This window comes from Limulus polyphemus, unplaced genomic scaffold, assembly GCF_000517525.1.
Source record: "Limulus polyphemus unplaced genomic scaffold, Limulus_polyphemus-2.1.2 Scaffold83, whole genome shotgun sequence".
Classification (NCBI taxonomy): domain Eukaryota; kingdom Metazoa; phylum Arthropoda; class Merostomata; order Xiphosura; family Limulidae; genus Limulus; species Limulus polyphemus.
In genome coordinates, this window is record NW_013665693.1 from 922,609 (window position 1) to 937,642 (window position 15,034).

At 33.6% G+C, this 15,034-nt stretch overlaps 1 protein-coding gene across 1 annotated transcript in view; it reads right to left on the reverse strand.

Annotated features, from left to right (window-relative positions):
• Positions 1–15,034, reverse strand: part of LOC106467802 (DNA polymerase theta-like) — a 67,919-nt gene that overhangs the window by 48,801 nt on the left and 4,084 nt on the right. Inside the window, exons 3-6 of the mRNA XM_022396659.1 lie at positions 11,368–11,437; positions 9,531–10,266; positions 7,736–8,037; positions 781–937 (exon numbers count right to left, since the gene is read on the reverse strand). Coding sequence (XP_022252367.1) covers positions 781–937; positions 7,736–8,037; positions 9,531–10,266; positions 11,368–11,437 — 1,265 coding nt within the window. The remainder of the gene's footprint in view (positions 1–780; positions 938–7,735; positions 8,038–9,530; positions 10,267–11,367; positions 11,438–15,034) is intronic.

The window sequence follows — 15,034 nt, forward strand, 5'->3', positions numbered from 1 at the left end:
ATTGTAACCTCAAACTAAAGAAAACGAAAAAAAGTAACGAGAAAAAAAAAGATCTAGAAAAAAATTGCACTAAAGTTAATGATTCCAAAATTTGCAAACAAAAATAAACACATCTTAACAGTAAGACTGCCAATGGTAATGTGATTAACAAGTGCATTATTATAGAGGGCACTAGTTACAATATGAGTAATGTCACACTCCTATTGGTGGAAGTTTGCTGCATGATCATTTACATGTAAACATGCAGAAAGAAACGGGACTTACAACGCTAGTAGAGAGCTAAAAATTCATGCCAATAGAAGGCAGTACTAATCGAGAAAGCTTTTTGTGATAGGAAGTAAGATATCGTATCAGAACTTTAAATGCTTAAAACATAAAATTCTTCAGTTTTAACAAGTGAACAAAATAACTCAGTTTTCTCTGCTGATAATACTTTCACCTGTGTAAGGTTGATTCTAAATCAAAGATAGGAAGAATACTGAATTTCCTGTTTTTAATTGTTTGAATACTGACTTACAAATACTACAAACAATGAAATACAGTTTCACAAAACTGTCATAATTGTCCATCTACAAAATTATTTTGTAAAAGATGTAAAATAACAAGTAACAACAAAAAACAAATAATTGTAATTTTCATTCATATACTTTTCATATTAGGTGAGCTTGTATTTGATTTAATTAACCAATACTCCTCATTAAAAGTGTTGCTCAATCCCTGAAGTTTACTCAAAATAAACATTCTACTGCAATTGAAACAGACATACATGTTATTGCGTACCTAGCTGATCAAGTTTTCCCTCTTCAATTAGCCGATTAACCAGACTGTTAGCTTTTTCAATGGTGCAAACTGCTATATCAACACTCTTGAATCCACCCGGTGGATCATGGTTTCCCATAAATCCATCAACCCTAACTCCTTCTTCCTGAAACATACTCTGAGAGAGTAGATTAATATAATAATGCTATACAAATTTATCGATAAAGATAACATACATAGAATGTCTATTCACTTTTACTGTTATAACATACACATTTATGTATGATCTAATCATCTAAGTAAGAGCAAATACATGTAAATGATTAACTTCAAAATAACATATTTAAGGAATAAATAAATTAGATTTTCTGCCGTATTAATAAGGACATGAGTTTAAATCACTTTTTTTAATGCAACAAACATTTCTTTTAAAATTGAAGTTCTTTCAAAGGAGTTCAGTTTCAACCCCCCCCAAATATTTGTAAAATAAAACTGATGTTAGTATTTTAAATCTTAATAATAAATAGATAACCATCTTTAAATCTTTTTTTAAAAGAAAGACTGGCTTATTTAGCACTTACGTCTCAAAAACGCAGCTAGTCTTAAAAGCTATTTACAGAGCAGAAAATACGAAATAGTCATAAACCAAACACTTTTTTTCCTGTGACCAGACATTTCTACATATGCTAGGTGATATTGACTTGACAAATATTAATATGGCGAGATAAAAAACACCTATATTTCTTTAATAGTTTACTCTAAACTTATAATGCTTGAACAGTATAATAAAAAAGATAATAAAAATAACTTTCCAAGATGCAAGAGATTGAGACATCTTATTATAATGGAGCTTGTGATTTATATACATCCAAAACTCAGATCTTGGAAACTAATGCACCGATCATCACCAATCATAACATATATTTTTATAACCAGGCAACATTTTTATAGCAAAAACAACTGAAATTTCAACAAAAATTATTTGTTTCAGATTTAACCAATAAAAATTACAAAAAAGGAGTAAGTTTCAAATATAAAACAATCAAACAACAAACTTAAAAAAATTATTTGTTTTTATTTAGTGAAAATCTCATGAGTGTGGCAACAGAAAAGCAAGGCACTTTCATTGATAACTACATCTACAAAGAAATACTTCAATCAAATCTACTCTGTGATGTAATGCTGTGATGATTGCTCATTTTAAAACTAAAATTTCAATAAAATCCTTTTTCTCATGAATGGTGAACATTATTGAATGTCAAGTATGAGTTCATTGTTGTAGAACTGTCAGACAATTCCAGAAAAGGCCACAGGCCCAATAGCCTTCTGCAGGAACTAGCAGTTACACCTACCCAGAGGGTGGGTATTCCTGCTAGTTATACTTAACTACCAATAATAAACAAGAATGTTACATACACACTGCATTGGCTTAAAGAAAAGTTAATGCCCAATGCAGTGTTGGAAATTCTATCACAAACATTTGCTGTCAGTGCAAAAAGTTTATAATTGTTACTATTGTTTATTCAAAAACCTATTTAAATCAGTGTATTTGTACAAACCAAAGAAGAAAAAAACACTTTTTCCCAACATGATATGTATCAAGCAGGGGTTCATCAGAGACGTAATGGTGTTAAGTATGCAGGCCTAATTTTATTATTTGTATGATTATTATTTTCTAATATATGTCTGAAAAGTTCACCTGTATACCTATGAGTAATCATTTTTGCTCATTCTGAGCAGCCACTGCTCGATTTATATCAGTCATGCTTTTTAAGCAAACTAAAACATTTCACAGTCAGAACATTACACCTACATGTAGCAGGTGTCAGGTTTTCCAGAAGTCTTTGTTCATATAATACTTGAAAGACAATAAACCTTCCATACACTGTATAAATGTAATATATTCCTGGGTCCATAACGACATTTCATGTGTCATGAATATATATACTACCTGACTGCTCATCATTATGATCATGTTTTCTAAAAATTAATTATATTGTGGTAATAATACACGTATACAGAATGTTCATCCTTTTTTGTACTATTTCATGAATACACCATATTTTATGTATATTTGTTCATCTCCTATAAGTTGTCCTTGATTATAATTTTGACTTATGTATCTTTTTATGTTATGTTCAAATCTTTTTCATAAAGCCTTATAGATTGAATCATTCAAAAAAAAAGGTTCTTGAAGATATTTTTCTACTTCATCAAATATGCATGTGATTCTTTATGCATGCCACAAGCCTTCTGCTCCCCCCCCCCCATCATTGGAATCAAGTGATTCCAACGTGTGTCTCATGTAAATCATCATACATCACTTCTCTGCCAATAGGAGCATAGTATATTCACATAACACATGTGACTCCCTCTATGCTCCTCTATTGGCCTTTCACTTCAAAGTTTGGCAGAAGATGAAAGCACCAGAACAGAGTGGAGAGGATGGGTGGGAAGTGTGAGTGGAGGGAAGTACTTATCAGAAATACATTTCAGTACAGGAAAATTATAACTTCTGATACAATAATTCCCTCCCCTCACAAGATTAGCTATATCCCACATTGATTAGGAGAGACCAGTGTGAGGGAAGAACCCCCGAAAGCATCCGAAGCATATCTCCATAGATGAGAGAGTCAGATCAGAAGATCTGAAGAGGGGAATTGCACCACTTCTGAGCCACGTATATTCTTCGCCCTGTGTGGAATGTGTAAGATATCAGGATGGAAAATTAGAGGAGCACATCCAAGTGGGATAAAATGTGGTAAGAAAGTGATCCTAACCAGAGAAATATTGTAACACAATCTACAATGAGAAAAGTGGGTAACCAAGGATGCACCCTTGCATGTAGAGTGGCTAGGGTGCAACAGACCGTACTCAGTAAGTCAACTACATCCAAAACCTTCTCGTGGGGTGCCGACATCCGTGCAAGGGTAGGATGAGGATCATACCACCTTCACTTCAAACCCAAGAACCAGGGAAATGAGAGCCACTCATATTCCCAGGTATGACACAAAGATTAGCTCTGAGCTATCGATCCAGGAATTGGACATCTGGTATCAAAAGGATGTCTATCGCATGCAATCAACTTCTCCAACCGTGAAACAAGCCGGGACCCTCCAAATGGCAATAACATCCACATAAGAAGAGAGAATGAGGGATAGCCAAGGATAGAACTGGAACAATTGTATGTACCACCACTGTGACCCACAACACAGACGGAGGAAATCGAGGGAGAAAGATAAACAACCCAAAACCTGTGTGAGGATTTATGTTGATTGCTTCACTCTAAGTCCAAAGCCTGCCCATGGGGTACTGACATCCATGCAAGGATAGAATGAGGGCTCCCAATCAGAGAGGTGAACTGCATTTTAACATATCACTCCACTGTATTGATTGTCGCAAAGTGGAAGATATGACATTATATACACACGCAGAACACCACCGCCCTACTCTGCACCAAGATGTTAAAGCCATCTTTGTGTGGAACCCATTCAGGAGGGTGCCTTCACAGTCAACCACCCCAGCAGCTTGGAATTGATAATTGGTAAGGACTCCTATACTCCACTAGAAGAAAGGGGGGGGGGTGAGAATGCGTTGGAGAGTCCAGAGGAACGTCATCACCTGAGCCAGTGCAATGGGTGATCATGAAACCCTATTTTGAAAAGCAGACCACACTAATTTATCCAATAGAGGCATGGAAGGGATGAGCAACTATCCGCTTCTGCTTTACCCACGAGGTCCATGGGTGGTATGGTCCAGAACAGGCAAATTTATGAAGCAAAAATCGTGAGGTTATTCATTTACAAGCAATGTTGTGAAACACCCCATCTCCATGGTGAGCATTGCGAAACCATGGAAGATAAAGTGAAAGTCAACATGGCTTTACAGTGCAGATTTAAAGTTAAACGTGAGCAATGTAAGGACTGTATGAAGGATAAGCATGAAGATGAGGAGCAAAAGTCCTGACCACCTGACAAAAAACATAAGGTGCAGAAACAAGCCCAAAGGGTAGGGTGCAAAACTGGTACACCAAAGATAAGGATGCGACTGTGCTGATACAAAAATATGCAGGTAAGCATTGGCAACATCTATCTTGGTCATCCATAAACCTGGAGAAAATGGCCACCTGAGGGTGAGAAAGGACTCCATGGTGAAACGGATGAAGTGAATAAAGAGATTAAGGTGGGACATATCAATGACAGCGTCCAGTCCCTGTTTTTCTTGGGAACAACAAACAGATACGAGTAATACCACTGTGAATAATGGGTAATAGGTTCAATAGCCTGTTGTGGGAGGAGGTCCTGTACTGCCTCTGATAGATGCTGACATACAACTTTAATCCCCAGGTGAAGGGAAGGAAACAGGTATAGGGGACAAGAGAGGTGTGGCAAGAAATGGGATCTCGAATCCTTCTGACAAAACCTGAAGAACCCAAAGATCATTGATGAAAGGGCACCATTGATGAAGAAAGGCCAGGAGTCGGGTAAGGGATGGGAAGGATAATGACGGGAAACAGAAATTGGTGCCACACTTGACTCTGAATGAGACACACAGGCTACCAGATTGGAAAGGGTAGACTGTTGTGAGACTGATGTCACCTGAGATTCCAAAGACTCCGGGACTGTATCGAAAATGAAACACCATAAAAAATGAGCCATATGTAAATCCTGGAGATAAGGTGTAGGTAAACGGGCCCTAGTTAAGACAGCATCCTCCCCAATTTACCTGTTAGTTTATCCCATGCCTAATATTCCTGCCTACATCTTACCCTCATGACTCTTCTGCAGTATCTTTCCACAATTCATCTCCTGTCTGAGGCTCTTCACAGAAATCCTGAGGGGTTTTCTGGGGACATCTTCCCCTTCCTTACCTCCATGTTGGCTCATTTGTCGTCTTCAGCTCTGGCATTACATACATGGTTTATCAGTTGTTGGGACCTTCTGGGTCATACAGATAAAACAGAACCCAACAGTTGCTGGTCGAGGTAAGGACATTCTACATGATGATAAGTGAGAGCAGACTGGTCCAAAGCCCATAGGGGGACGAGGCATGCTAACTCCTTCGTCTAACTGAGAGGCAAATTGTTCAGCATGGAACCGAATGAGAAGGGGTAAAAACCAAATAGGTTGGGAAGAATGTTCATGCAGTAAGGAAGGACATAGGTCATATGAAGTAGGAGCAAGGGACAAAACATCCCATACCTGAGAAATAAAGTCCAAAAAAAATGTGGAAGGCCGAACTGAATCCTCAGGAAAGAAATGGGAAGGCAGGCAAATTCAGGAGGTGGAAACAGGCAATCAAAGTCCTCAATAGCCTGCATAGGTTCAACTTGTTCAGGAGGAAGTAGGGCAATGTCTGGAAATAGAGGTTGACCATGTAACATTCAATCTCCATGCGAATAAATGTAGACAAATCTTCATCGGATCACCTGCACCTAAAGCCTGTCAAGATTGAGACACCCGAAGTGATGACATTGACTTTGTTTTTCATGCTTCAATAGTTGACAATAGCAAATGTTTTAAATAAAGGGGACTAAAAGTAAATAGAATTAAGGCAATGTTCAAGAAAACTGGGTACATTAAAACTTATAATCACCTCAAGAAATAACTGTAGCTCAAACTTAAAGCAAGACAAAAAAGAAAGATGTCCGAGTACAAGTGCTCACAAATGAGAAGTAATATCTTTGAAAACATTATGCTATTTTTTTCTTCAAGTTTTGTGTTGGAAGAGTGAATGTTTTGCATAAATAATTCAGGCAAAACATTCACACTTCCAATATAAAGTTTTAAGTGCTTTCTTACTTCACTTTCACCTTGTAAAACATGTTAATACACAAGATGCAACTTAATTAGAAGCAAAGTTTAGTTCTGTTTTGTGTGTACTCTATGGCCCAGCATTGAGTAAAAACATATATATATATTTATAAAATTAAAAAAATTAATAAATATAGTATTCCAACAGTAACACAGTTAAAATAGGTTTATGTTCAGTTGAATGACCCACATTTTTTTAGTTGGTAGTATTAGAAATAGCAGTAGTTCATTGCAGTTCTTGTTCTGTCATTATAATAATATGCACTTTGATGTTCATGTGGAAATATATCAATTTAAATGTTATTTTATAAATACATTACAATCTCGAATTCGATGACGAGGAACCCACTTTGAGACTAATAATGGTTGGAGACGGTTTGAATGGGTAATGAACAAAAACTTTAATATAAGTTTAACGTAACAGCAAATGTACAACGTTTCGACATGGTTTTGGTACCTGATGATGACAAAACCTTGTTGAAACATTGTACATTTGCTGTTATGTTAAACTTATATTAAAGTTTTTCTTCATTACCCATTCAAGCCGTCTCCAACCATTACATTACAATCTATATCACAAACATCACTCCTTACCCAGTAAAGCTACATGATATACAAGTATGGATATAAAAAGTCACTGACAGTAATATGTAAAGTATAATAAATGGTTTTCCATAATATTACAGCTGCTTACTAGTACTTTAAACTGAGTATTGAATAATTAAGTTTTTGTTTGTTGAATTTTCTCACAAAGCTACTCATAGGCAATCTCCACTAACCATCCCTAATTTAGAAGTGATAGGCTAGAGGAAAGGCAGCTAGTAAACACTACCCACTGCCACTTTGGGGCTACTCTAATCAAACAATGGAATTTCACTGTCACTCTTATAATGCACCAATACCCCCAAAGTGCAGAGCACTATTTTTTTTGGCAGTAACAGGTACAAACTAAAGAACCTCAGATACACAATCTTGCATTTTAACCACTGGGCCATGTTTGGCATGATGATTATAAAAACAATAGGACTGGGGTGGATCATTCAACTTGATACTTATGATCTGTCCCTTTGACTTTTTTTCTTCTTTTCTGGAAAACAAATTATGCTTTAATGAATGTGGAGAGAAACAGTTGGTAAGTTTATTTATAAATAACTATCACTTACCTGAAAGTAAAACATCTTCTCTCTAGCTACAGACACAAATGGCAAGATCATTATTGCTTTTTTCTTGCTTTCCAAGACTTTTTTCAACATGAGAATCTCTGCAACTAACGTCTTGCCTGCACTGGTTGGGGCTGAGTAAACTAAGTTCCCACCTTGCAAGACCTTTCCTTGTTGAAGGCATTCTACTTGCCATGGAAACATGGTATAAATCCCTTTTTGTTGATAAGCTTTCATAATGCTGTCTGGTAAGCCCCAGGAAGACATCTGGCACTTGTCAATACTGAATACAGATAACTGAATACCTATAAGCAAGCACAGAATAATTCATATTTATTGTACTTCTAGTACACTAAATACCAAGAAAAAATTATTTATTTAGATAATACATAAATATATTTCCTTCCTTTTTTATTATTTAATACTCAAACGTCATAACAGCAAGTAAAAAGGTCATATACTGAAAAATATTCCAAAGAATAAAAAGGTGATAACAAGAGTCTTGAGAAAGTTTTTTTAAAGGACTGAAAACAATGCCTCATAAGACACTAATCCTAAGATAAGGTAAATTACAAACTGAGACCTGTCCCATATTATAAGTTCAGAAGATTTAAAAACGGTTGATCAATCATCTGCAAACAAGCTCAAACACAGGGATGAAGCTCACTGAAATTTCTGAGATGAAGAAACACCAAAGTACAGGATGTCTAGCACAAACATTTTGGGCTTGACAATGAAAATTGTTAATTTCTTAATTAATGTATACGGTATAATGACTTATGCATAACAAGGTAAGTGACACAACTGAAAAAATGAACAACACGAGATCAATATGAATTCATATTAAAAACTAACAGTTTACATTCCTTCTCAAATAATCATATCTGCTACTACTACTTCTTGTAACTAAAATAAATTAAACATATTGTAATGAAAAAATAAGTTTTGCATTACTAAAGTGTACCTATTATAAGCATTACCTGTAGAACATAATGTGAATTCTGGCCATTGACCAGTGGCTAGATATCTACCAGGGGAATGATGACACTGTTCAACTATACAAGAAATGGGAATATTAATGGCTGTGAAAACTTAAGCTGTGTCAATTTCACTTAAATTCCTATGATATTACACAACACTTATAAAAATGTGCTATAACATATTTCACATATTTACTGCACAGCACTAAGTCCCTTATGTATGCTTAATACTCTTGGAGAGTAATTTCTCTCTCTGTGTATATGAAAGAATTAATGAAAGATAGCATCAAAAGAATAATTCAAGTTTTCAAAATTTGCTAAGAAACAAACATCAGGCTTATACAATAATTCAAATATTGGTAAATAAATTTTTACTACATTACTAGTGGCTCTTCAAGGATGCAGGCCAACATTGTTGCTGGTACCAGAAGCTTGACCTCTATACTCCTGGACTCAAAAAGTCCATTTCTTTGAAAAATCTGAAAACCTGGATATTTTTAGTTCTGAAGTTGAATATGTACAGATGATGTTTAAACACTTACAACAGACTAGTTACTGGCTAAATAAATATAGTGCAGAAAAGAATCACGTGACCAAATAAAACAATAGAGTCCAATCTATTAAAAATAAATCATTCATGTGATTTCTTTGGTTTTTGTGAGATCAGCCAGTAAACAAGACAAAGTAATAGATAATAAACCTGATACATAACCTGATACAAACACTGATGTATAGTGATATAACTTTTTCATTTTAATTAATGGAAATATCTCATTAGTACATTTTTAAAGCAATATTATTAACGTTTGTACACCTACCTTCATTTATTTCTTCAATGCTATTCATTTCATTATGAATATCTTTTTCTTCAGATTGTTCTTCTAAGGTCTGTTGTTCTTTCTGAATTTCTAATGAGCTGACACCAAAACGTTTATCTCTAACATTACAGATATTATCTTTGGTAGAGTCAACATTTTTTTTCACAGTCAGAACAACACTGTCTGTATTACCTTTTCCAGAAGGATGGGAGAGTTCTCTGTTTATGCTCCTTACCATCTTGACCGGTTCTAAAGCTAATTTGTCTTGATCTTTATTGATGTCAGATAATTTTGTACTATCAAAATCGACTGTCTTAATGAAGTTATTGTTTTTTTTATTATTTCCATGATTTACAACATCATCATTACTAACGACAGAAGAGCTACAAATTAAACTGCCGCCAGTTTTAAACTCATCTGTTTCTAAATTAACATTTATTTCTTCATTTTCAGTACTTTCACCCTTTTTTCTTCGTGACTTTCCACACTGTTTGGTAGTTTTTTGGTAGGAATTGTTTGTACAACCATTTACTGGCAAATTTTGTGAGAATCGTGCCTGTTTTGTTGTACTCTTTCTTTCTCCTGGTATATGTGAGTCACTTGCTCGAATATATTCCTCTTCAACTCTTGCTAGCTCCAAAATTATATCCTCACCAACTGATTCCCCAAGCAAGTTTTCATGACTGTTGTTGTTTCTGACTCCTAGCTGTTCACTTGTCAACTTAAAACTTATCTCCTATTAATGACCAATCATAAAATTGACAAATAATTAGAGATAAGCAAACCTTTTAAACAAAGATCTGATTATAAAACTCATTGCATTAATTTTTCTCAAAATGTTGATTTTCCTTTATCATGCAAACCATACAAGACTGCTCATATATTTAGAATGCACAAAATATAATTAGAAATCAAAATTCCTTATTGTTTAGTTAACTCTCTCTGCCATGGTGAAACACATAGTTCCCCACCCCACCCCACTCACCCATCCTCTAGAGCACTGCCACAGGTAACTATATGGAACACACTATAGAACATTAGTTACAGCCTTGAAAAATGTAATTAATAGTATATATTCCAAGAAACATGTATGTAATAAAGTCAATAATTTTATAATTAATTTTAAAAAAATCATAAATGCTGAATATTAATTTGAAAATTTTAGGAGTAAATACATGAATAATATTTTACTTTATACTTTTTGCAATCCAAGAACATAATCATCTGTAAATTATTTTAGGCAATTATCTCTAAACATTTTCCTGTTAATATGACAAGCAATAAGCAAAATATAATTACACCTAGTTTGTGGAAGTACACAGAAATTTCCCCCAAAGGTGGATCAGTTGATATCTTGAAAATACAACCTTTTAATGGCAATTACCAGTCATTTTAGTGGTGGAAATCACTCTGGCAAAGCATGACTTATCATTTAACATACGTAACATGATGTTTTTACTGTCTGGTAGATGCTTTCCTGGAGTACAATTTGTAAAGAAAGTTGACAGCTGAAATCCATTTCTCCAGTAAAAGTGACTGTTTTTTCATGCTAAAGCAAGTACACACACTGTGTTTGTGTTTAATAATTTTTTTGTCATTGTATTTCTGTATATTCATGTACCGTCCCTTTTTCTCATGTACTCAATTAGACTCAGAGAATTTATTGTTACTCTGCAGTAAATACCTAGCTAAATCTCCTGTTATTCCATGGACCTAACTTGTTGTTCTTAAAGGAACTCTGTTTTATCTGAAAACACCACACTAATTACTGCTTTCAGGATATCCAAACATTTTCCTAAAACACTGCATAGAGTATGTATCACTATAAAAAAATTACCTTTCTTATTGAAGGTTGGTGGTTTTCCTTGTTCAAAGCTACATGAATGTTTTTTCTCTTCTCTTTAAGCCTGGAAAATAATATGCAGTAGAAAACAGCTATTCATAACAGAAAACCTTAAGAGAGAAATTTTTAATGATGGTGCTTACCATAATAAAAGAAAACAGAATATAAATAATGATAACTGTTATGCAAATATAATAGACTACTGTAAAAAGGCAAACACAGTAGTCATCATGTAAATTTTCAAGAAGTTTTTGTCACATTCTTGATAAACCCCATCTGATACATTATATATTTCAAGGAAGAAGAAATCTAATCACTTATTCCTGAAAGATACCTTAAAGTACATTTAGAGCAAAATCTAGTAAAAACTTTTTTTTCAAAAGAAAACTCTAATAGAGCAAATTTTTAGTAAAAGATTTGATAAAACTACTCAAACACTTGGCCAAGACAAAAAGCAAATTTTCTCTGTTCTACAGTTTCCAAAATCACATTTATTTATTTTTTACTGTCTACTATATATTTTTTAATGTGAGGCACTTCTCTCAAATCAACTTCTATATTTTCATGACCTTAACTTTCAAAAAACTGCAAAAAACATCTTTTTTTCTTTTTTAATTTTACATTCAGGAACCAAAATGTCGTAGGCTAAATGATGTACAGCAAGGGAGTAATCTTTATCTATAATAATAAAAGAGCCTGTCTGTGTGTGTGACCACCATAGCTCCAAGAGGAAAGAACCAAGAGACGTGAAACTTTGCTCGCATACTAAAGGGATTTTAAGGGGGCGCACCTGAGTATGACTTTTTAGATTTGTCTCGAAACATTTTGGCCAATTTTTCGCCCTATAATTTTGTCCTATAGCCCTTAAACCCCATAATTCTGCTTCCTAAAGGTCTATAGAAAAGTATCATATTTTTTTCTAATTCTCACATATTGAATGAACAATAGGTGGAGGTTCTCTGTCAAATACTGTTGAAAAAGAACAAAATGGTAAAAAAATCTGCCAATACTGGCCAAAAATTTCTTAGCCTTTCAAAGGCATCAGGACCTCCCAGAACCCATGGAACAGACATCAGAATACTAAAAAAAAGGTTTCAATAAATAAAGTTCATGAAATAACAACAAACAAAACAGTTAAAGAATTTTGCTGACTGAAAAGAAAACAGAGTTGAAAAGTTTTAATTTTCTTTGCATTCATACAATCTGAGGCCAATATAGACCTTGGATTGTACACAAACACTCAGAAAATAAAGTATTAGTGAAAAAGAGAAAATAAGAAAAAAATTGAATGTAAAAGTTAAAATTAATATTATTGCTTTCAAAACCTTGAAATAAAGTAAATTTGGGAAAAGGTTGCAAATAAAATAGTGGAAAAATATTGATGAACCTGCAATAAGAGTTCAGACATAAATAAAAAAAAAGTGTAAAAAATAAAAATATTTACTTTAAAAAACAAGGCTTTAATAATTCATAGTTTGGGTGTGTGTTGAGTGTGTTTTCTTATAGCAAAGCCACAGTGGGCTATCTGCTGGGTCCACCGAGGGAAATCAAACCCCTAATTTTTGTGTTGTATATCCGAAGTCTTACCGCTGTCCCACCAGGGGACATAGCTTGGGAAATGGCATCAAACAAAACAGTTAAAAAATATTGGCACATAAAAAAAAATTCAAACACAAACATAGGAAGAAAAATACAAATCTAAGAATTAAAAAAAAAGCTGAATTGAACTAAGTTTGGGAAACGGCAACAAACAATAGGAAGAAAATATGAATTAGAGAATATTGGAGAAATCGGAGAATGAAAATAATTCAAATAAAAACACAGGAAGAAAAAAAACAAATCTGATAAACTAAATTAAAACTATTTGCTTTTAAAAAGAGTTGAATTGAATTAAGTTCAGGAAATGGCAACAGACAAATCAATTAAAGAATTGGCACATTGGGGTAGCTAAAGAAGTAATTAAGATAATGGAAACACTTGTCTGGTACATTGAGGCCTCTGTGAATCATGAGGGGGACCTTAGAATCCCACAACAGAGTGTGGGACTTTTATGCTAGTCGTTAAATATGAAAAGTCATATACATTTGAACATGAATTAAAGAATCACACAGACCTCCTATCAAAAAACTAAATCACTACATGTACAAGGTCAGTCAAGTTCTAAAACATGAAAATTAGGTTCATTCTATATGAAAATTGTGTTTTTCTATACACTTCATTAATACAGTAGAACAACCTTTTAAACATTTTCAGAATTTACTTGTAAAGAACTATGTCATTCCATATAGGTGTTCTGTATATAGATCAAAGGTTTTCTGAAACCACATACATGTTTCTTACCATATTTTTCGTTCTAAATTTATCTAAAAACATTTTGATAAAAAAACATGGATTTCACGCACACTTTACTTATGTTTACAACTTATGAAGATTCACATCCACTGAGATCTTCAACAGTAAACTTATTCCTGAAACTTTAGTGTTATTAGACCCAATGACAAAAGAGACTAGCTATCAACTTCAAAGATAATAAGATATGTATGACAATGCATAGGTAACTGTAGCATTCATTTAGTAAAGAAACTTACAGAAGATTAATGAAGAATTTAATGTTAAATGTGATATTTTTAGAATGCAATTGCTTTTAACAGTTCTTTTTTTATATAAGTCTGAATGACAGATTATGTGCTACATATGTGTACCATGCATTTTCTACCTTTAATATACTGTTTTTCATAATTTGTCAGTTTTTCTGATAATGCAGTTTTTACATAATGTGATCAAGAAAGTCGTTAACTTGCTTTCATTCTAGTTGCCTTTGCTCTTTGTCATTCTGTTGAAATAACACCTGTTCTGTCCAAGTTACAGCCTCCCTTTTGTTTGAATTGACCAATCATATAGATAGTGCTACCCACTTGGGATAAATCTGACATTACCAAGTTACTTTAAGTAAATTAGATTTAAACAGTATGATATATGATTGAGCCAAATCAGTCTTGTATACAATCTTGACTGATATATTTTGGAGATAAAACAGTTTAATAACCACTAAAAGTGACTACTCAGCATCTTAACCAAGTATTCACATATGTTTATGTTTTTAAGATTGTTTTTTGTGTCCAATCTATTTCAATCTCACGAACTCACTTTCAGAGAAATTCAGAGCTACTATATAGCTGAATCTCTTATTACCACTCTAAGTAAAATCAGTTTTACCCGAAGATATCACACTTGTGCCTAAATAGAAACAGAAGCTTTCAAATTATACATTTTTAGTAATTCATACACATAGACAAAAAGATAAAACATCTGACATTATAGTTACATTAAACAAAATAATGAAAAATAATGTAATCACACTTGTACAACAAATATATTTTTTAAAATAATAATACTACTAATAATAATACTTACATAGTACACTACAAAACAAATTATGATATATATAGATTAAGTGTAGCTTGAGTAAAAATCTTCAAAGCATATAACAGAAAATATTCATAATTATAATATTTATATGTGAACAATTACAAAGTATCCTCCACATTAGAAACACTTATATTAATGTTTATGATATAAAAATATTACTGTTTGTTTTGTGGAATACAGTTCGGAAAGAGTTCCATATGGCATCCCCACCCAAAAATTGTAGAATTGCCTG